Below are 25076 nucleotides of genomic sequence, written 5' to 3'. Positions count from 1 at the left end.
TATGGCTAACAGTAAAATATTGTACATTACAAAATAGCTAGAAGAAAGGCTTTTGAAGGTTCTTACCACAAAGAAATGAGGTGATAGACACACTAACTATCCTGATTGGATCATTATACAACACAGACATGTATGGAAACATCAAACTGTACCCCAAAAATATGTACAACTATAATGTGCAATTAAAAAATAAAAATTTAAAAAGTAAAATAAATTTTAAAGACTCTGCTCCTAGGATTAAAAATAAGTAAATAAACAAACCTTGACTCCTATTCTTACATTTCATACAAAATCTGATTTGAGATATAAACATAAATTTAAAGCTAAAACTATAAAGCTTCTATAAGAAAACGTGGATAGGTACAGAAAATCTTCACAACCTGGGGTAAGCAAAGATTTCTTGGAAAGATCACACAAAACACAAAGCAAAAGAAAAAAATTAAAAAATTGGTCTTCATCAAAATAAAAAATTTCTGCCCCTGGAAAGACATTGTTAGGAAAATGATATTCAAGTCACAAGCTGGGAGGAAATATTCACAACCACATATGTCTAAAAAAGACTTGTTTGGAGGGCAATGGAGAGATGTTGAGATGTTGGTTATTTAAAAAAAAAAAAAAAAAGACTTTTCAGAATTCAAAGAACTACAAACCAAAAATAAAAAGATAACCCAATTAAATAAAATGGACAAAAGACGTGAACAGACATTTCATAATAAAAAAATATATAAATGGCCAATAGCTCATGAAAAGATGCTAAATATCATTAGTCATCAGAGAAATACAAATTAAAACCACAATGAGAACAATTAGCACCCAAGAAAATAACTAAAATTGAATGTTGGCAAGGATGTGAAGAAATTACACACCCTGGGAGTGTAAAAATGTTCAACTACTTTAACTGGCAGTTTCTTATAAATTTAAACATATACCTATTCTATGACCCAGGAATTCCACTCTTAGGTTAATTATCCAAAAGAAATGAAAACATCTGTCCACAAAAAGACTTGTACATGGATGTTCACGGCCCTTTTATTCATAATAACCCAAACTGGAAACAACACAAATGTCTAAAAACAGATGAATGGATAACCAATTGTGGCATATTCATACAACAGAATACTACTCAGCAATGAAAATAAACTTGTGAGACTTAGTAACAACAGGGATTAATTTCATAGACTACATCAGTGAACAAAACTAGACACAAGAGAGTTTATACTATATAATTCTATTTATATAAAGTTCCAGAACAGGCAACGCTGAATATGATGATAGTAATTAGATCAGTGGTTGCTTAGAAAGTGGAGATTGATGAATTGCTTACAAAGGGGCACCAGGGAACTTCCTGGGGTGATGGAAATATTCGATATCTTGACTACAATGTTGGTTACATAGCTATGCACATTTTTCAAAACTCAACCAACTAAACACTTAAAATCTGTGCATTTCACTATATGTAAAGTTTACCAAAATTTTTTTTGAAGAGGGGAAAAAAGAATAACATAGTTTTTAACTCTTTCCTAATCTCAAAAATTTGCAAATCATAGACTACTACTAGCACTAACATAAAAAGTTTTAGGAAAAAAAATTAATCTTAAGTGAAAACAACTTCCAAATTTAAACTTCAAACACCCTTTCACAGGGAAATAAAGAACTCTGTTCCTAATAAGTAACAGTTTTATGGGTATTACTGGTAATAACAACAAAAAACAATGTGTAAGTATTTAAGTTTTCCAGACACAGTTCAAAGTATCAAGATGATCCAGGGATTCTGTAAATCCAACTCCCTATTTAAGCTAGACGAAAAAGAGCTGTAAGCAGCTAGACAAGAAATAAAGAACAAAAGCCAAACACATCCTCAAGTGATGCATACAGTCATTTAATAATTTGCCGTTCTGTCCTACTAGAAATTCTCTAAATTATTCTAACATGAAACTGAAGGACATAGCCAATGCCTTCCCAATGTCCTGGGAACATCTGTACTCCCCAAATTGTGCAAGGTCTCCCTAGTTCCACCAACCCAAACCCATCAACAGAAACCATGGTTCCTAAGTACAGACTACTGTTTTTCCCCCGAAAATAAGACCTACCCATAAAATAAGCCCCAGCAGGATTACTAAGCATTTGCACAATATAAGCCCTACCCCGAAAATAAGACCTAGTGACAGGTGGGCTATGCAGCGTATCTGCACAACCCATGTATTTCATCGAGGAACGGTAGAGAAGATGACCAGCCCTTCTCATCTACCCCATAGTGACAGCCACTATCCCAGAGGTGACCAGAAAGGTGCAGGCAGCCCCACCAACAAGGTCGGCTCCCCCATCAGGTCCCAGGCATCTTGTGCGTGCTGCAAGCTGAGGTTTGAGGGGAAAATAACACATCCCCTGAAAATAAGCCCTAGGGTGTCTTCTTGAGGAAAAATAAATATAAGACACTGTCTTAATTTCAGGGAAACACAGTATTTTCTTTGAACAATACCACAGCAACTTTTCTGCAACATTCCAACTGAAGGTTGGGCTAAGACTGCAGTCAGCTAACTTTTTAGGCTTCTAAAAACTACTTGGGCCTTGTGCTGGCATGCTTGTCACCCTGGCCATCCATCCCTGATCCCCCTTCAATGACCCTTTCCTGTACTGTCATCCCCTAATACCACTCTGACTTCCACCAACCTCCTCACCCTCCTGAAGTACAACTTTTCCCCGGTGCTACGGAGCCCCAAGGGCCCATTCTCCCACCCTCAGTGGGCATTGCCCTGAACTCCCATGACCACTTCAGATGATTACTTGAACATCTTTATCAAAAGTTCTATTTCCTTTAGAATCATGGTATAAAACTATGCTGCCCTCTATCCTCCTATCTCAGCTACCTCATTCACTGAGGATTCTGGGACCAGTTTATAAAATTCCTATACATCACTCTCCTATGTCTTATTACGGCAGACTCCCAATGTCCTTGAGACTAACCCACTCTCAACCCACCCTTCAATGTCCCTCTTATTCCTCAACTCCAGCAACCTTCATCCATACGAAAACAACCCATTTCTATGGACAATAGCAGTATGCAAATTATTCTACCTCCAAAATCTTGAACTGTAATATCACAATAGCTACTATCTCTTCAGCTCTTTCTTTTTACTATTACAACAGCTGTTCTCTGGGGTCAAACTATCTCCAGCATTTATAATCCTCATGTTTCTCCCACTCTACGCATTATACCAATCATTTCTTCAGTTTCTCTTACAGGTCTCAACCTCAATTACTATCTTACCGGTATACTCAACTTTCTCCTACCAGCCTATGACTGACATATATACTCCACTTAAGAAAACACCCAATACTGAACTCACTCCCCTACCTCCACAGTCTTCTCTGGTGCTATAACTGAATGATGCATAATCCTGGATGAAGCCATTCCCACAAACGAATTACTATAAAATGAGGTTTCTATCTTCAACAAATAAATTAGTACGTATAGGCTGCTGACAATTTAGAGCCCTGTGATTCAAATCTCTATGAACACCTAATGGCTACCAAAATAGGTTGTACACTTGAAATTTACTATCCTAAAGTATTGAAATTGCAATACAATTGTTGAACAGAGTTGCTGTTTTCTTTTTTTTCTTTCTTTTTAATGAAACAAATTCAGAAGGTTAGAGTTGTTGTTTTCTAACTACAGGTTTTGAAAACATTTGTTCTGAAATAGATATTCCTTAGCTAAGGCAGTTATTCCCAGTTTGAAAGGGTTTAAATGTCTTCAAAGAAACCATATTCAAATTTTCAACTATCAAATTAGAAAATACAGTCTGTTCTATCATAAGAAATGTTCCGGTAACACCAGCTATAAGTGGTTAGTAAATAAAATAGCACTGCCAATATAACATTGAAGTAGGTTCACATATGAATTTTCCCAAGCAAGGAGAACTGGAATAGCAATAGAATTATAACTTTCAGTAGGAAAGAATAAGACTCTTACTTAGCTCAGCTCTGGCCAAGCAGGAGCCCTCTCAACTCTATTTTAAGAATATTGAAAATGAGCACCTGTACCCAGGGCTCCCTGCTCAGAGGGATAACAACAACCTTTATATGGGTTCCTGAATCACAGCAAGTTGCACTTTTCTCCTGTGCCCACCTTTATGGCAGCCCCAACTGGCTTAGAAAGTTACTTTCATCTTCACTGTCTCAAGACCATGCAGGCTTGCAATTTCCATCCCTTTATATTTTAATAGCTTTAAACTCTCTTCTGAGGCACTATAAGCCAGGCTAAGTGGTTTCACTGAGCTGCTTAAGTTATCTCATAAGGTACCAATTATGCTTTTGTTAGTACTCTGGTTTGAAAATTGCAGAGGTCTTGAGCGATCTGCCTTTAACCTTATTTTTCCTATAAATCCTGTTATTTTTAGTAAATAGGCAATCTTGAAGTGTTTCTTTTTAGAATGCATTTGATGTTATAACAGGAATGCTTATATTGTTCAAATATAATACTAATGTTAGGCAGTGTATAACAAGCAATTTGTGACTATATATAATGTTTTATAAATATTTATACTCTTTGACCCAGTAATTTCATTACTAAAAATCCATCTGAAGAAAACTAAAGACACAAATTTTTATATACAAATATATTAATCAAGATAATTAAAAGTGAATATAAATTTATCAGCAATAGAGCAATGATTAATGAACTATTAATATAATAAACCCATAAGAGAGAACAACCGTTTTCAACAGTTTCTCTTTCTTTGGAGAAAGAAAGAGGTGGTACCCCAAGCCATTATATCCTTTCAACCAAACTATTCCCAGTTCATCTATGTAATATACTTAGTTCCCTCTTTGAAGACAGGTTCTAATGACCAAAAAGAGTGACTATAAAACCACAATGAGATGCCATCTTACTCCAATTAGAATGGCCATTATTAAAAAGTCAAAAAACAATAGATGTTGGCTCAGATGCAGTGAAAAGAGAACACATACACTGATGGTGGAAATGAAAATTAGTATAGGCCGGGCGCTGTGGCTCACGCCTGTAATCCTAGCTCTTGGGAGGCCGAGGCGGGCGGATTGCTCAAGGTCAGGAGTTCAAAACCAGCCTGAGCAAGAGCGAGACCCCGTCTCTACTATAAATAGAAAGAAATTAATTGGCCAACTGATATATATATAAAAAATTAGCCGGGCATGGTGGCGCATGCCTGTAGTCCCAGCTACCCGGGAGGCTGAGGCAGAAGGATCACTCGAGCCCAGGAGTTTGAGGTTGCTGTGAGCTAGGCTGACGCCACGGCACTCACTCTAGCCTGGGCAACAAAGCGAGACTCTGTCTCAAAAAAAAAAAAAAAAAGAAAATTAGTATAACTTCTACAGAAGTCAGTATGACAGTTTCTCAAAGAAATACAGGTAGATCTGCCTTTCAATCCTGCAATCTCACCACTGGGTATCTAACCAAATGAAAAGAAATCATCATACCAAAAAGATACCTGCACTCATATGTTTATCACAGCACAATTCACAATCACAAAGATATGGAACCAACCTAAGTGCCCATCAACCAATGAGTAAAGAAAATATGGCATATATATATACATGGAATGCAACTTAGCAGTAAGAAAGAATGAAATAATATCTTTTGCAGCAATTTGGATGGAACTGGAAGTCATTATCCTAAGTAATTTAAGAACAGAAAAATAAATGCTGCATATTCTCACTTATAAGTGGGAGCTAAACTATGGCTCTAAGGACACACAGAGTGGTAAAATGGACATTGGAGACTCCAAAGCAGAGAGGGTGGGTGGGGGTAAAAGATGAAAATTTACCTTTGGGGTATAATATTCACTATTCAGGTAATGAGTACACTAAAAATTCAGACTTCACTACTATACAATAAAAGGAATTCAACTTGTACCTTCTAAATCTAACAATTTTTTTTTTTTTTTGAGACAGCGTCGTCATGTTCTGTCACCCAGGCTAGAATGCCGCGTCATTAGCCTAGCTCACAGCAACCTCAAAGTCCTGGGCTCCAGTGATCCTCTTGTCTCAGCCTCCTGAATAGCTGGGACTACAAGTGCCTACCACCATGCGTGGCTAATTTTTTCTATTTTTAGTAGAGACAGGGTCTCACTCTTGCTCAGGCTGGTCTCATTCCTGTTCAGGCTGGTCTCGAACTCCTGACCTCAAGCAAGCCTCTTGCCTCAGCCTCCCAGAGTGCTAGGATTACAAGTGTGAGCCACCACGCCTGGCCAATAAAATTTCAGAGAAAGGGTAAAAAAAGAGTGACTAAAAAACACTGAAAAAGACTATGCAGCCATGAACAGGACTGTCACAAATAAATTTTAATAAAATGGGTTTTGCTTAGAATGTAACATTAAATGAAAACTGGCAAGGTAAAAACTATATAGAGATATTTCAACAATGTGTGGCACCTAGAATAGTTCATGCATATAATAGGTATTCAATAAATGCACAGTGAATTAAAGTTAAATATATATGTATACGTACATTGTGCATGTCTCATTTTTAATAAGGAAATATGTTAACAGTGGTTGATTATAAATAGTGAATTATGGGTGATTTTTACTATATATGCTTTTATTCTCTTTCTTCTCTTAAATTTTCTATGAAAGTTGTTAAACTGGAAAAAACAATTAAGTTAGCTTTCAAAAACATGTTTAAAGAAATATGCCTACATCTACAGCAATCCACTAAAACAAAAATGCAATTACTGCCTAAAATAATTCATGAAAGCTGGTAAGAGGTAGCGAAAAAGCCGCCCAAACAATAAAAATTCAATTAAAAGAATCACATCTGGCCAGGTGAAGTGGCTCACGCCTATAATACTAGCACTCTGGGAGACAGAGGCAAGAGGATCGCTTGAGGTCAGGAGTTTGAGACCAGCCTGAACAGGAATGAGACTAGCCTGAGCAAGAGCGAGACCCCGTCTCTACCATAAATAGAAAGAAATTAGCCAAACAACTAAAAATAGAAAAAATTAGCCGGACACGGTGGCGCGTGCCTGTAGTCCCAGCTACCTGGGAGGCTGAGGCAGGTGGATCACTTGAGCCCAGGAGTTTGAGGTTGCTGTGAGTTGGGCTGATGCCATGGCACTCTAGCCCAGGCAGAGAGTGAGACTCTGTCTCAAAAAAAAAAAGAATCACATCTGTAAAGACATTATCTTTGGTATATTAAGATTAACAACAGTAATAATAAATGATTAATGATTAAAACACCTTACTCTAACTTTCCTTTAAAATACCCAGATATACCAAAAGACAAAATTTGGCAATGCAATATGAACTGAAAAGAGAGACCAAATGAGGAGATCAAAACTTAGAAAAAATTTCTACATGCAACATTTGACAATGGTGATGAAATGAGAAGAAAACTTTTGGAATACCCATGTTCACTATCTGAATGAGAATAACATGAAAAACCCTAAAGATGATAAAGAAAGGGAAACAAGCTATAATTTTTGGGAGAATAGGAAGCATGCAAGGAATTCTATTTCCAGACAAATTCTCATTATATGCAAAAACAAATTCAGAAGGCCTCAGAAAACATACCAATTATGTATTCTTCCCCCATAAAGTTATTCCAAAACATACTGAGAGATTAATAAAATTTTGTTTTTAACAGGAGATGGAGAATCATTTATACTGAGGAGAGGTATACTTCATGATGAAGGTATAATAATCATGAATCTTTGTCGCTCTAATCAAAATACAAAGAATAAAAATATAATAGAAATATAAATAGAACCCAACGTAAGCACAATCATGGCATAAAACTATCAGTCTATGACTGATACTAAGCATGTAGAAGATATAATTGATATATATGGCTATCATTAATATACATATCAAGATAGCACTCTGCAGAAAATTCAACTTATTTCAAATCACCCATAAGATATTTACAAAGTGATCAGCCATAAGGAAAAGCGAAATCAATTTCTTAAAGTAGAAAATATATAAGCCACAATATGACGGCAGAGCAACAGGAAGAGGGCAGGGAGAGTAGAAAAATTTAACATACAGATTTTGAGGGGTAGGCACAGTGGTTCACACCTGTAATCCTAGCCCTCTGGGAGGCAGAGGAGGGAGGATTGCTTAAGTCCAGGAGTTCGAGACAAGCCTAGGCAATAGTGATCTTGTCTCTACAAAAAAAAATAGAAAAAGTTAGCTGGGCATGGTGGCACACCTATAGTCCCAGCTACTTGGAGGCTGAAGCTGGAGGATTGCTTGAGCCCAGGAGTTCGAGGTTGCATTGAGCTACAATGAGGCCACTGCATTACAACCTGGGCAACAGAGCAAGACCCTATCTCAAAAAAAAAAAAGTATATATAGATTTTCAAGTACCATCTACCTCAAGAGTTACCTATACTCTTAACCATTACAAAAGGCTTCAACCACATTAAAAAAAAATGAAAGAAAGATTGGGAATACATTTATTAAAAACTGCCAATGCATGGTTAAATCATGTATGATATTTTTCTTCTTTACGGTCTTGTATGTTTTCTAAATAGTCTATAATGAGTATGCTTTATCTTGATAAGAAATAAATGAAATATAAAGAATTTTAAATACATTAATTTTTAGAAAAATAGGAAACCTGTAGAGACTATCATACTTTATTTCTGAATTTAATCTTTTTCTTTCCTTGCCCTTCATATATTCAAAATTTTTTAAAGAGAAAAGTAAAAGATGTATAAAGATAGGACCTAGATACTCTATTTTTTAATTGTTACTAATTATTAGTGTTTCGAATATGACAATAGCAATTAAATGCGGTCTGAAAGCAGGGGTCATCACTGTCAGGGAGTGGTGTGGTTGGCATCACAGAGGTGAGGTAGACTGTGAGGAATGGTCAGAGAGGCAGTGAGTATAACAATTTATTCAGTAATCCTTTACTAAACTAGTTCTGCAATAAGCCAGGAATTGGGTAACTCTTTATGAGACCAGGAAACACTGCCTCATTCTAGTAGAAGGGGATGACTGAGAAGGAAGCTTGGGGTGCTATAGTCAGAAAAGGACATTCCAAGGCCTGAGAATCAAGTCTAAGGTGGATATTCCAATGAATGCCTTATTTGGAAAAGAGATCTGGGAACCAGGACACCAGCATGGTCAAAGGAGTAACAACTGAGAGATAATCAGGGTGGGTTCTGATATCCCTTTGGGATAAAGGGAGGGAATAAATGAAATTAGGGGAATAAAGCCACTGAGGATGATCACTTCGTAGAGGTCTGATGACTCTAACAACTCTAGTGAGACAAAGGTCATGTAGGTAAATGTCACAGAAACCAAAAGAGAAGAGGATGCTGAAACACTGTCCTGGAGCAAATCAATCAAAGTAGGAAAGGAAAAATAATATGTATGGTAAGAGCTGGTCCCTCAATAAACAATCCAAAAAGGAAATTAGAGAACAATTTATAATAACATCCAAAATACCTAGGAATTTAACCAGGGAGGTGAAATACTTGTACACTGAAAACTACAAAACATTCCTAAAAGAATTAAAGAAGGCCTAAATAAATGGAAAAACATCCCATGTTCATAGACTGGAAAACTTAATATTGTTAAGATGGTAATACTACCCAAAGTGATTTACAGATTCATTATAATCTCTATCAAAATTTTAACAGCCACTTTGCAAAAATGGAAAAGCAGATCTTCAAATTAATATCAATTGCAAGCAGCCTCAAATAGCTAAAATAATCTTTAAAAAGAACACAGTTGGAGGACTCAGACTTCCTGGTTTCAAAACTCACCATAAAGCTACTTTAATCAAAATAGTGTAGTATAACATAATGATAGACATGTAAACCAATGGAAAAGAATTGAGAGTCCAGAAATAAAGTTATATATTTCTGGGTAAATTTTACTTTTTTTTTTTTTTTTTAGAGACAGGGTCTTAATCCATCACCCAGGCTATAATCTTTGAACTCCTGTGCTCAAGCACTTCTCCCACCTCAGCCTCCTGAGTATCTGGGACTACTGGCACAAGTCACCATATCAGGCTGGCTAGTGTTTTTGACAAGGATGCCAAGAGAAAAAGAGGCTCTACTAGAAGGTGGACAAGAACAAGAATGGACAGCCATGGACTGAAGAGGCAGCATTTTGTCATTGGAATGCATAGAATTTTTTTATTATGACTTAGGACAAAAACACTTCAGCTGTTCAATAACCAGACTTAAATTTCTCACTGCAAATTCCAGCAAAGTAGTAATGTTGCTCTCTTCTTAGAAGCCATGGCATTTGTTCATAATTTTGTTTTTAAACAACCCAATTTCTGAAAAACCAAAGTTATTCCTGCAAAACTCTCAAGATTCATCAAGAAAAATTCATTGTTCCCTAGACAATTTTAAGTTCAAAATTAATTCAAGGCCTGTGTACTACATAACCTGGCCTACCTAGCTCAAGTTCTAACAATTTAGTAATTCAAAAATGTTTTCCAAATGATTTTAAAAGTTAACTATTGGTTTCCCAAGGGCATAAATATCGTTGATTAGTCCCAAATCAGCAAACCATCTCCTTTTTACAAAAAGAGCCACCCTTATAGCACTTAAAATATATTTCAGGGAGTTGTTCACATGTCTGTCTTCCCACTACCTTGCACACATTACAAGCAGGCCTGGGTCTTTGTTTGTAGCAGCTCAGATACATTAAGGGCCGGCTGTTGATAAAAATCAACTACAACAAAAATGGGTTTTAAAAGAAACATTATAAAGAAAATGTCAGGAATCAGTTAAGGCAAGAAAACAAAAATGATTTCATGGAAACAGAACTAAAGTTCTTACTTCTGGCTTTACTAAGTAGCTGAGTGACCTTTGGCAATCAATTATTTAACCACCATCTCCAGGCATCAATTTTCTCTATAATAAAACAAAGAAGGTAGACCAGATGATGTCAATGTCCCTTCTCGGCCACAAAATTCTATTATTCTATGATATCATCCATGGTTTCGGAATATGAGCTTAAAACACTATTATTCCATGATATCATCCACAACTTCCGCGTATGGCAGTCAAAACTTATGTAAAAATTCATTTAGTCAAGATAATCTTCTAGGTTCTGAGGAAAGTGGCATATGAGACATTAATAAAAGAAAAAAACCAAAATCACTTAATATATATGAAACCACTGAATATACTCCAGTGGATGTTAAAGGGAAAAGAAATAAGGAGCTCTTATTTCAAATGTTCCTAGTTTGAAGCTGAAATAGATAAAATAACAGTTTGTTCATCAGATTCTAATAAATCTAGCTACAGCTAGATTATATCTAGAAAATTAGCTGAGATCAAATACTTAACAGCGTAAAAACGGGCATTACAAATGTTAGACTGTAAAACAGAAGCATCCTTTCTGCATAATTAAAAAAAAGCACATAAATCTTCAATCCTCATAGCTGTTCAAATAATCTTGTGGATTAAAAATAAGGTGTTTCACATAATCCTCTGCCATATTCAGCATTCTCCTCATATATTTCTCCTGCAACCTTAAATGTCTTGATAGAACTGAGAGTGTATATTCATACACAGAGAGTGTAAAAGAGCTTTTAAGAGAAAGAAGATATGCATGATCAACAACAGCAGACAACATAAATATGGCCCCACCTTCCACAACCTTCAGGCTGCCTCCTTTCTGCCGAAAACTGGCTTCCACTAAAGAAAGGCAGGCAGGCCCGCCCATCCTTATGGTCCTAATAGGTGCCTTAATAATCAGCTTCAAGAAAACATGGCAAGGAATCTTCTGATCTTCCCAAGGAAAAGCCAGACATCTGCAGTCACTCAGCACTTTTCCTAATTTTGCCACTTCAGGAAGAAAACATGATAATGTGGTCAAAATCAATAGCTCACTTAAAAGCAATCCACTGGTGTGGCTGTTAGTTGGAACTGCTTTAATAGACCAGGATACAAGGTGCAAAGATCCACTTACTAAGCATCTCCCCTCCCCCATTCTCCAGAAATTCAGAATTTCACTTTCACTGTAATCTGTGATCCCTGAAAATGAAAACCCAAAGCTATCTATCACAAAAGCTATGAACAGGTTTGCCTCTCTAGTACCTGTGGTAATATCCCCTTTGGGAGAAGGTGTGTGGAACCAAGGGGAGAGGTATGGTTGATTTCAAATGGATGGCTCAAACGGATGCACTGTCACCTTTCCCCACCCATTAGCTTTGTACTAGTACTGTAATAGATAGGAATTTATAAAGAGAGCTAGATACTTATACAGGGTCAGGGAACAAGATTTCACATCCAATGAATATATGTCATCTAGGAAAATTCATAAAAGAATTTTCCTGAAGATGTGATTTGTATCACATCTGCAGAGATGTTAAAGGTGCTTCCCAGATCCTATCCTATAGTAAGCAACAGAAACACAACGTATACTCTCTAGCACTACAACATAAAATATTAGCCACACCCTGCTGTATAGCCAGAATATTCTATCTGGTAAAAAGATACTTCAGAAAATAATATGCCATTGTTTCCTGCCCTATCAAAAAGAGAAAATGATTTGACCAGCTCATACATGTATCACAGATACAGTTGTAATAATAAAGCCCGAGTATTTCCTCACAGTTGGACATCATCATCATTCAATTCTCACAGCCAACTCCTAATAGAGTACACTATCTCAATCAGTCTTGGAGGCCATTAGTGACCCAGATAGAGATGGTTATTATGTCCAGGGTCTCAAAGCACAAGAGAGAACTTCTTCCCACCAGCAACAGAATACACTGCAAATTGCCAACCTGAAGTCAGTTCCAAAGCTAATCGAATTGTTTTCTCAGGCCAATCACTTAGGTATCTGCTAGAAGTTAGCTCCCTGAGGGCAGGGAGCCCTGCCCTTTATCTGTTTTATTCACCAAAATATGTCTCAAGTCCCTAAAATAAGGCCTGTATACACTCAATAAATAATTATTCAATGAGTAGGTAAATACATGTTGCTATCGAAAGCAATCAACCAGATGATATCTAAAGAACCTAGTATCCTCTCATTTTGGTTTTTATTCAAAAACATGCAAATCCCCCACCACTGACTAAAATAAATTGTTTTGGGGATATGTAGCATTTTTATATACATTATAGCCTCTATGCTAATAATAATCCTTGAAAAACATCCCATTTTATATACAAAGAAACCAACACTCAGAAAAATTACTTGCCTACCTACATATAGCAGAAGGAGATGGGAATTAAAACTCAAATATGCAGATTCCAAAACCAATACTCTCTCCAACATCATGTTATTTATCTACGATACACCCACATGTGTATGCATGCATGCACATATATATAAACCTTAAACACTTTTCTTTAAATTGGACTTAGTTCTCTTCTTTAACAAATAATTTAAAGAGTTAAACAACTTCAGGAAAGACGCAAACAATCAAAAACACAAACTTCAGTCATTTCCACTTCTGAGCAAGACAGAATAACAGAGACCAGATAAGCCCTCTCATCTGAAATAACCAAAAAAACAGACATATATATGAAACACCAGTTTAAGGCACTATAAACACCAGGCAACAAATGACAGTGATCCCTGAGAGAAGGGACACTAACTACGTGAGTTTAGTCGTTCGGGGAGTTGAAGTAAGCGGAGTTGAAGAGACAAAGCTGAAAGTCCAGAAAGACCAAGACAGCTAGAGTATGCAAGAAAAAGTACCAGAAAGAGGTGAACAGAGAAAATTTCCAATATCTGCAGAGAAGTGCCCTCCTGTATTTAGCTGAGTCCTGATCAGAGCATGTATATAACAGGAAACTACACAAGCAAAGAGAAAAGACAAAAGGTAATAGTGCCTAGCAGCCACATAGAATCTGGAATATATCTGTTCCCAATAGGAAGACTGGAAGACCTCATGATTCACAGATAATTAGGGTAAAGTAAGGCTTTCACAAAAAAGGTGGAGAACCACTGACATTTCTCCTTACCAGCAACTTCTTAGCTGAAAAGTGACCTGCTACTGCTCTTAACCTAAGGACAATATCTCATCCATCACATGGTTTCCCTAAAAGGACATTACATTATTACACAGCTATTACCACCAGTGAATTTTACAATTCTGAAAGAAAGTTGTGACAGGCACACACATACCCACACATGCGAAATAGAAAGGTAGCAAATTATGTCTAAGTTCCCTTTACAACATTACCTTTTTATAATACCACATTTCATTTAACCTAAAGTGCATCATTATTTTTTGTGCCACTAAGAAAGGAAAAAGTTATCAATTAACTGATGACTCACCACTGAATAAAATGGTTCCAATTTCAGAGATGTTCAAATGTGGAAAAACTGTACATCTTGTAATCAATTAAACATGGCATGGAAAAATGTAAATTTAGCTGAACCCTATCTCAGATCAATTAGACACACTGTTCAGGTAGGTCTAGGAATTTGTACTTTGTTAAAGCTCCTCAGACAATGTTGGTTAGACAAAGCCTCAGTAAACTGCCAACCTTCGGAGGCAGTCGAGAAAGCACGCACTGTGGAGTTACACAGCTCTACACTTATCTGTAACCACCAACAAATTCTGTAATTTCCCAGAGCCTCAGCTTAACTGTTAAAAAATGTCAATGCCACCTACTCCCTACGGTTGATAAAATAAAGGAGAATATGTGTAAAGTACCTGGCACACAGCAAGATGTAGTCCTACTCCTTCCTAAATTACAAGTGATTCCTAACTAGAGACTTGTGTGCCATTTATTTCATCTTAAAATTTATATAAGAATGAGAATGAGACCTATGAAACTCAGCACTGTCATTGCTGGGCACAGTAAAAAGAATCATTCAGTAAGTATTTGTTATGTAACTCAGGGTTAGGGTTAGGCATTTATTTTGGCACATTTTAAGAGGTCCTACACAAGTGAAAGCTGTTTAATAACATTTTGATTAGAAAATACTGTATTCAATTTCCATCAACAGGGAAACACCAAAAAGCATACTTTTAAGTGTGATATAATTTCAGAGTAGCTAATGGTTCTGTTTCATGTACAAGTTTATGTTTTGTTTTAGGATATATAGCTAGCAAAATTTTTCAGAGCCCTGGCATAATTGCATCAAACCCCTAAAAGCAATGCTATGGAACTTCTCAATTCAGGATGCTTGTATAAATACCCTGTGCTTGATTTGTTCCTAAAGTGATGCTTTAAAACCCAAACAGCATTTTAGGCAGCACCTTTGGAAATGACTAGTCAACTCGGGATATGACTCATAGGGGACAGGTTTAGCCATAATTGGTTAGAGTTCTCCCACACATGTGTAGCATAAGAAAAAAAAAGAAAAAAGAAAACCTCAAACCCACAATTGCACAATGTCTCAGCTTTGCGCTCCCAATGAAGAACACATGGATTCAAACTGATGCTGTGTCAATACCACCAACCCCACCCAAAATGCCCAGGGTTAAGGATTTGCTGCAGGGTGCTAACCTGCCAGCACCCCACCCATGATCTGGGCTCTGTGGCAGACTATGCCAGACACATTAGCACAGAGGACAACTTCACTGTCCTGCCCACCAAACACTCGGCCTGAGACTTAAGGAAAGAGAGGTACTGGGAGGAGAGGAACAGATGGTTCATTTCATTTTCTTTCTCTCAACCAACCACTTTTCCCAAAAAGAAAGGGTACTTCGGTTCAACTGCCCAAATCTGAAACCCTAGATTCCTCTGTGATTCCTGCCCTCGACCTTTTTTTTGACACATTGACTGCCACACTAGGAAAAAAAAATTTCCCCGGGGCCACAGTGTTTTATAACAAAACGATCCTTTCTAGCTGGCTATTTTTATTGTTTTCTGTGTGTGAGTTATATGCAATGCAATCCACGTTTTTGGAATTAAGTTGTCAATATTAATTATAACAATAAGAACATCAACGAGTAAAATTTCCACGAACCAACTGCAAGGTTTTGCTTCACAAGGCATCTGGCTCAAAACTATCCTGAGTTAAATACAACTCACATGGCAGTCAATATGTTAACCCTAAAGTCTCCGCCACTAAGCCTTATACAAACTCTTCTTGCAAATTCCTTACAAATCCATCCCACACCTTCAACTGCCCTAGTTGATCCCTCTTACCGTCACAAAGGTAGTAGCTCTATCCAATTTTCCAGGTCCAACTTTTCAGTCTCCAAGCCATCCTTTTCACTGGGGCCAAAGTTATCTTTTCTATAACCCAGACCTGACCGTGTACTCTCTTTTTCTAAATTCTTCAACATTGAAGAATTTAACTATGAGGTAAAGTTCAAATTCCTACTCTAACCTCAACCTACCTCCCAGCTTTATATTCTGGCGTTCCCTTGCTTGACTAATTTTTTTACCTCAGCCACATTAGATTTTTCCCACTCCTTGATTTCACACATAGCTGCTCCCATAGTTCTGTGACTTTGTGCACACTATTTTCTCTGTCTGCCATGACCTGCTCCTCTTTTCTATCAAACTCATCCTTCAAGATAAGGTTCAAATGTCTTCTTTTCTGGAACACCTTCCCTAAACACTCTAAGCCTCTCTTCCTTTCTCCTTCCCCATAATCAAAAGTCATCACTTCTATAATAAAACTTACTGTGTCCATAAGCAATATAACTCTTATGTCCGTGTTATAACTGTTAGTCTTCCCTATGATTTGAGTACCTCAGGGAAAGGAATCTAATAATTTTGAATGGCCATTTGTGTACAATATATGATACTTTGTTTAGTTTCATAAATTTTTTCTGAACTAATTTGGGGAGCAATGATAGCACTGACCTGATTTTAAATACAATGTTAACACACTTAACTCTTCCAGAAGTTATTTATCTGATAAGGAGAAGCAAGTTATTCAAAGCGGATTTCTAACTGGTAGGAGATGGAGTCTACCCCCTGACCCCATCACCACAAGTTCTCTATCATCACCCCACTGTTGCCAGGACCGGTTTATGGCATACCACCCACCCACCAGCATTTTATTCCCAAGCCTCTGGCACTGCCCCAGCCACATACCACTTTCACAAGCTCCAGACTTTCACAGAGTTCAGTACTATGAAAATTATCAATTAAATAAAAAACATGGGAGGATGCAGATAATCATCATGACCACTAACGAGCACATGAGGCAGCAGGAATGCAGATTCTACTCCTGGAGTATACATACAGCAAAGGCAGTATGTATTCCAGACTCAGGCAGGACTAAGCCATGACCAGGCCCTCTCTCTACTCACTGTCCAAAGGGCCCTGAATCAAGGTGCTCATCACTAAGATGTGGAAATGGATGCCTACACTGCAGCCTGTTAAGAACAGTAAATGAGAGCAATGAAACAGGGCATGGGGTCACAGGAAGGCCACATAGAGATTAAAAGCTCCTGAAGTTTCTGAAGTCTTCAGAATGGACTTCCATCAGGGCTGCTCTGGGTCCTCCCCAAATTCCTACCTTGAAATCCTATCTTCCAAGGTGATGGTATTAGCAGGTGAGGCCCTCAGAGAGGTGATAAGGTCATAAGGGCAGTCCTAATGAATATGATTAGTACCCCTTAAAAAAGGCCTAAGGGAAGTTGTTCACCCCTTCCGCCATGTGAAAACACAGCAAGAAGGTGCAGTTTGTGAACCAGAAAGCAGGCCCTCACCATATACCAAATCCACCAGTGCCTTGATCTTAGACTTCCCAGCCTCCAAACTGTAAGAAATAAATTTATTTATAAGTACCCAATTTACAGCAGTTTGTTACATCAACCCAAACAGATTAAGACACTCATCTATAAAATGGAAATAACAGTATCTACCTAATACCTTTGTGCCTGACACAGGAAATGATAGCACTCTAAAAAGTGTCAACTTTTATTATGACCTCCACTACTATTCTTCTTAATTTTGTTAATACAAAAAAACTGCCACACATCATCTTCAATAATTAAAGCCCAACCCTAACTGCCATTTACACGCTGTGGAATCACCACAGGCCATTATCCCCATTTCCTTCCAAAACTCCTCTAAAATGACAGCAAAGAAATCACAAAGACATCAACCCACAAGGACAAACAGAAAGTGAAAGAAGATACATTTCAACAAACTTCTGCAAGATGGGAGGAGCGAGCGGTCACTGTGCTGCAGGACCCCTGAGAGGCTCAGCCCTGGAGGTACCAAAGGTACCAAAGGAGGTACCAAAGCCTGACCTAAGGCTCAGGCCTGACAAGAGGGGGGCTACTGAAGGGAGTGCTCAAAGCAATTGAACCCCTAGGTCCAGCAGGAAATCCAAAGTTTTTTGTAAAGAAACTAAATCACACTGGCAGGAAAACTAGCCAGGAAAAGTCAAAGTCTACAGCCTCCATCCCTCCCCTCATCAGGTTGCCCAAACCCTGGCAGCTGGTACATCACCAAATATACTAGAGGCAGGAGATGAGGGTTTCTTCACAGACACTGACTAGCCGCCAAAAGAAGATGCAAAAGTGCTAATATTTGGAGCAGACTCCCAATGAAAAATCCACCAAACTCCAAGGGAAGTCACTAGACCACTATCACACACACATGCTCTCTCTCCCCTCCAATCAACCTCTCAGCATCTTGCTCTTCATTATAAACAGCCAAGGATCACAAGATATTTGTGACATAAACAAACACAGAAAAGAACCTTGAAATGAACAGGTACACTGGAGGAAGCAGAAAAAATTAAAATGCACACCTCAGAGGTAAGTGAAGATGATACATCCATAAAATAAATGCAATGAAAGGGAAACAGAGAACAAAAAGATTCTAAAATTTTAAAACATGATTATTAAAATTTTAAAGATGAAAGCTTTAGAAGACAAAATTGAGAAATTCTCCCCCTGCCCAGCTTTTCCAATACAAAGAAATGAGAGGTGAGATAAGGAAATCTGAAGATCTCAAGGTCAGGAGTTCAAAACCAGCCTGAGCAAGAGCGAGACCCCGTCTCTACTATAAATAGAAAGAAATTAATTGGCCAACTGATATATATATAAAAAATTAGCCGGGCATGGTGGTGCATGCCTGTAGTCCCAGCTACTCAGGAGGCTGAGGCAGGAGGATCGCTTGAGCCCAGGAGTTTGAGGTTGCTGTGAGCTAGGCTGACGCCATGGCACTCACTCTAGCCTGGACAACAAAGTGAGACTCTGTCTCAAAAAAAAAAAAAAAAAAAAAAAAAAGGAAATCTGAAGATCAATTCTAGGCAATCCAATAACCAAAACAATAGAAATCTCAGAAAGAAAAAACAAACAAACAAAAAACAACAAAGGGTAGGAAATTATTAAAGAAGTAACATATATTTCTGAAAACTGAATGGTATGAGTAGATTAAAAGAACCCTTAAGATAATACAAAAATGAAAGAAAGGAAGAAACTAACCCACCAACCACATAAAAGCTTTCAAAATCTTTAGAATGCCAGAGAAAAAGACCTCAAAAACCAACAGAGAATAAAAAAGAAATCAGAATGGCTTTGGACTTCCCATCAAAAACCCTTCAGACAGAAAACTGTGAAAATCCCACTGAAATTATGAAAAAAACTTATTTTCTACACAATATTTTAAATTCAGCTAAACCACCTATCAAGTATGAGGATAGGATAGACATTTTCAGACATGCAAGGCCTCAATTTATCTCCCACGAACCCCTTCTTAGGAAGCTACTGAGCATACACATTAGCAAAATGAAGCAAACCAAGAAAAAGGAAGAAGAGGAGATCCTGGAAACAGAGATTCCAAGACAGGAGAGAAGGGAAGTAAAGTCCCAGAAAAAGCAATCCACTTGTCCAGATTGGAGCAAGAGGATGAGATGTTGCAGAGTGAGGATCCTCTAAGAGAAAACCACGTGGAATTGATAGGTGATCTGATGTGTTACCTGGGGGGGGGAAATCAAAAAGCATTTAACATTTCTTGGAGTATTTAAGAGAACACAGCCATAGAAAGCAAACCAAAAAGTTTAAGATGCAATTATTTGCTCTAGGAGAAATAAAAACATATAGGAAAAAACATAATAGTAGGTAATCATTTAGCAATATATATGTACATAACAATATAAATAGTAACCACTAATTTTACCACAAAAATGTCATATAACTATATTGGAGGGTTTAGGGGAGTAAGAACTGAGTTATGATACTAGGAAGTCAAATATTTGTTCTACACTGATTTAGAATTATGAAAGTAAAAAACAAGGATTAAAAAAAATTGGTACCAGTTCTGAAAGAGGAAAAAAACAAAAAAACAAAAACAAAAACAAAACGGAAAAATTAATAGAGATACTAGCTACCCATGGAAAGTAGGGCCAAAAAAACACCAAAGGCAGGAGACTGCTGTTTTTGTTAAAAGCCTTTTAGTGTTACTGGGCTTTTAAAAAACTATGTACATATATTAACTGGATTAAAAACAACTTATTTTCATATCAAGGGCAATTAGTTCAATTTATAAAGTTGTCACTATCAATTTCATTTATAAATTTCTTACTTATAATTTCTTAGAAATACTATATAATGATAGTTTCCCATGCCCACTGTAATTCCAAAATATGGTATTATACAAAAGTACTATTTCAAGTAGTCTTAAACACCCTAACAGTTTCTATGGAATCTGCATTATAAGAACTTAGGATGCCTAGTATATATCTCAGACCTACTCGCTTGCTCTTCCCTACCCTAAGGGAAGCCAAGGAATAACTTTAAAGGAAGAATGTATGAAGGAGATGGGAATGTACGGAAAGAAAGGATCTGACCCTGTAATACTCTGAAATAATAAAAAAAAGAAAGGACCTGAATCTAGCAGGACAGGGTGTCTAGAGATCCTCCCTAACAGGTCAACCCTATTTGCACTAGAGAAAATACGCTTAGAGATCCCTCTCATCCCACAAGTGGACAACAGAGTTCACTGAGGAAATGCTTCCTACCCTCCCTGAAATAGCTCATTTGGGGGCATAAACTAGATGCTCACCACTCAGGAGCTTCCTCTGCCACAAATATTGCTAGAAAATTAATTTCCAGTCTACCATTGAATAAAACAACAAATACATCATTTCAAGTATTAGTTAGTAATGATTTCTTTTCCACCATGCCATAATCAAACTTCTACATATATAATATCTTCATTTCATTCAATAAAAATTTGCAGCCTGTGTCAACATCATGTTTCATCTAAAAAAATAAAATTATGAACTGTGTTACCCTGAGCAAGTTACTTAAAGCCTCACTTTCCTCATCTCTACAATGGGAATAACACCTATCTCACTGTATCACAAGAAAAGCAGAAGAAATAATGTAGATAAAGCATGTAGAAGCAGGTATATGGCAGACAATTAATGACAGCCCCGGTTGTCAACCCCTGGGTGGGAACGAAGGAGAAGAAACAAATGTAAACAAAGTCACAAGTTACACAAGTGCTTTTAGTCAAAAACCATTACAAAACCATGCATAATACATTAATATTTTCTAAATTAATGTGGTACCAATTGTCTTATAAGTATGACTTTTTCTAAGCTTTAGTCTTATGTTCCAAGTACTAACCCAACTTACAGTTTGAATTCAGCTAAACTGCAGGTTCAGCTAATTCAGCTGGACTAAGGATTAAATGGCACCACATTACAAAAACATAGCATTCTTTGGGTAAAGACTACAAATCCATACATGAAACAATCTAAAGAGACTGCTAAAAGTAAATCCATTTCTACACTGAAATCCATCTTAAGAAATATCAAGAAAGACCTACAACTTGAAAAAATAGGATAAAATTGGCAGATAATGCATGCAATACAGAATAATTTTCCCCCTCAAACACTCAGAAGCATCATACCCTCAGACGAAATAAAGGGACTGCCATAATACCCGCAAAAAAGCAAATATCCAGGTATCCACAACTACCAAAGTCTTCCCTTTGGGGGCCATTCCTGTAAGACTTTCCTCTATGGGGTCACACTTCTGGAATCCACAAAGTCCCAACACAAGAACTCCATCAATTTTTGAAATTAATTCCCCGAACGACAAAGCTAAAAAGGTAAATAAAACCACCAGCTGAACCAAAGCCAAGTTCTCCTTTCCCTTCAAGGTATTCAAAGTAGGAGAGTAGCCCAGAAGTACAGGATCACTGTATACTCCAAAACGTCCAAAGCAAGAACCAAAAAAGTACTAAAACTAAAAAAAGGTCTGCTACCTAGCGATTCATTCACTATTTTAAAACATGCTTATAAGGTCCCAAGATTTGGAGGCTGCCTCGAACATTTGGTACCCTTATAACTTCTCCCTCACTTTTTTGTAAACGTATAACCAGGAACTATGAGCACAGTAGCGTGGCCTCTACACTGCAGCATCAAAACCACAGCCAAAGGGTTGCAGGTTTGGTCTAAAACGAGAATGTGGAGGCATCCAAAATCCGGGACCCTAGAGTAACACGCTTAGGAAAGGTCAAAGAAACTTTGTGTGGCAGGGAAGAAAAACTGCATGGGCGCTAGACGCTAAGGAACAGGGAGGAGGTCTGAAGAAGCAGTAAAGAAGATGGAAGGGGTGGATCCGCGTCTACCGCGGCGGCGGAGGGGTCCCCGGTGCGGCGGGGCAGCCAGGGCGAAGGGGGGAGCCCCGGAGGCTGACCGGGGCGGAGGCCGGGCAGGGACCACACCTCCCGGCCAGCACGGCAGGCAGAGGCCGGGGCCACGAGGCGCACCCGGGTGCTGGAAAGGGATGGCGAGCGCTGGGGGCGGGGAGGGGACTCGCCGAGGTCCGCGGCCGGAAGCAGCCCCCGCCGGCGACCCGCCCGCCCGCCCGGCCCAGGCGGCCCGGCTCACCGATCAGCCGGCGCACCTCGTCCTCGCTCAGGTAGAGGCTCACGCTGGGCCCCGCGGCCGCAGGCGGCGGCTCTGCGGGCCGCGGGGCCGGGGCGGCGGCAGCGCCAGGCGCGGGCAGCAGCGGCAGCAGCGCGAGCAGAAGCAGCAGCGGCGGCGGCGGCGGCGCCCTCAGGCCGCGGGCCCCCGGGAGGCGGCCCCGGCCCGGCCGCCGCAGCCGCGCCGCGCCGCGCATGGCCACCGCCGCCGCCGCCGAGGAGGAGCGTCTGCTGCCCGCCGCGCCGCCGCCCACCCCCGGCCCCGAGCCCCTCACAGCCCCGAGCCGGGGGCGGCCGCCCAGGTCATCGCGCCGCCAGCCCGTGGCAGCCAGCCGCCGCTTCAGACCGCCAGAGCGCGCCTCCGCCGCCAGCGCCTCCTCGGCGGCATCGTCCACTGAAGGAGGCTGCCCGCGGGCGCGCGCCCGTGCGCGCCGCCGCCGCCCCGGGAGCTCGCACGCACCGCCCGTTCCGGGCGGGTTAGTGCCTAGATTGTGAAGTACCTGGGTCGGGACCGGGGGCGCTCCGGTCACCCTCTCTAAAACAGCCTGTCCCCGCCCCACATTGTCACCGCGTCTTAAGTTTGCTCGTCTGTTGTCTGTGACCCTCCTCCCCCGACGGAGCGTCCAGGCAGCCAGGCCCGGCCGCGCCTGCGGCCAAGTGGGCGCTCCAGGTCCACGGAAATGCCTGCATGCCGCTGCTCTGGTTGCAAAAGAGAAACATGATTTTTGTTTAGTGAGAAAATGCAGATAAGCAGAAATCACCCTTCATCCCACCATCGGAGATCAACTTTAACGTTTCCGTGTCTATTTTCATGGATTTGTATTATATACATTTGCTGGAAAGAGCTTAGCAAACTTTAGTAACCTTACTTTTACCCATTACTGTTTTTATTTTTTATAATCATTCCACACCACTATAATATGCCCGCGTCTGGGGTTGTTAATCTGTGACCCATGCCAGGCTTTGACAGTCTCCCGGTAACATGAAATTGTGTGCAAAAGTTGTGTGTCCCTCGGTGTGCATTTGCGTCTGTGCACATCGTTGTATGTGAAGTGCTTATGTACGTTACGTTTTATCATTCGTCGTAAGGAGTCCCTGTCCCCCACCGGCAAAAGGTTAAGAACCGCGGATATACCTGGTCTATTTTATGGGGAGAAGAGCCCATGGTATATTCTCGTGAGCCGCCCACCATCACCGTCAAACTTGTTCCAGGAACCCGCCCCATCTCTGGATGAGGCTCCCAAGGGTCCCTCCTCAGCCTGAGGTCACTTTGTCCCAGCGGACAGGTCCTGGTCCTGACCCCAAGCTTCCCACCAGGCCCCACACCTGGGGGAGCAGCTGCTCTGGGCTAGGCCCAGCTTTGGGGCACAGTTGCTCCAGCTGCAGTGAGGCCCCAGGAGGTGGCTATTTTTATCCTCTGGGAAGGGAAGGGAGAAAAAGAGATTGATGAGGAAGGGAAGTCCTGAACTTGATTTTCTCCTTTTCTAGCAAGAGTGATGAATTTGGTTTAGAGATAAGGTACCCTAGATTTGTCAAGCTTCAGCCCCTCAGCTCAGAATATTACACCCATTATCCTAGGGAAGAGGCTGGGAAGAGGGTAAGAGCTAAGGAAAAGTATTCCATCAGACAAGATAAAAACCACAAAAGTCAGCAAAAATACCTCTTTGGGGGTATCCACTGCTACCTTGTAGGAGTCGAAGACTCTGTCAGGATGGGCTTGGGGGTGAAAACATGCTGCCTGAGCAGGGATCTCAGTTCAGACAGGAGGCATTTTATCTTTTAAAAGAAAGATGCCATATTTCCTGCATTGCTTTTAAAAAAGGTTCACAGTCCCCAAGTAAGGAAGATCCTATCTTCTAGAGCTTCTTTAGTTCTTCTAGGTCCCCTCTTCTCAGTGACTTCTTGAGGCAGTCTGTGATGTAAACACCACAGGGCTGTCAGTCAGGCCTGGCTGGGTTCTGGTATTTATTAATCCTGTGGTCTTGGGAAACTGAAACTCTTCAAGCCTTGGTTTCCTCGCTCATAAAACTGGGGTGAGAATGCCTGACTCCCAGGGCTTTTACAGGATTTAATTGGAGAAGATATAAGTAAAACACCTAGGCTGACACTTGGTGCATGTCACACCTATTGTTATTGTTATTATAAGGAACCCTTCCCTTTAATGACCACTTCCTGACTAAGTTTCATCATCAGTTACCTCCAAACAGTTCAAACTAGGAATCCTCAAGAACTTCATTCATTAGCACCGTGCCTGGCCTAGAGCCTGAGCCCAATAAACATAGGTGCCATGCATCACACTAGGCACTGG

General features: G+C 39.6%; 1 protein-coding gene across 2 annotated transcripts in view; it reads right to left on the bottom strand.

Annotated features, from left to right (window-relative positions):
• RYK (receptor like tyrosine kinase) overlaps positions 1–23171 on the bottom strand; it is an 89658-nt gene extending 66487 nt beyond the window's left edge. For both annotated transcript variants that reach the window (XM_076005350.1, XM_020288009.2), the window contains exon 1: positions 22734–23171. In XM_076005350.1, the coding sequence (XP_075861465.1) occupies positions 22734–22965 (232 nt within the window). In that variant the 5' untranslated portion in view covers positions 22966–23171. The remainder of the gene's footprint in view (positions 1–22733) is intronic.
• Between the last annotated feature and the right edge of the window lie 1905 nt (positions 23172–25076).

Source organism: Microcebus murinus, chromosome 1 (genome assembly GCF_040939455.1).
Source record: "Microcebus murinus isolate Inina chromosome 1, M.murinus_Inina_mat1.0, whole genome shotgun sequence".
NCBI classification, from domain to species: domain Eukaryota; kingdom Metazoa; phylum Chordata; class Mammalia; order Primates; family Cheirogaleidae; genus Microcebus; species Microcebus murinus.
Note: the sequence above shows the minus strand (reverse complement) of the source record. Positions and strands in the feature narration are given on the sequence as shown.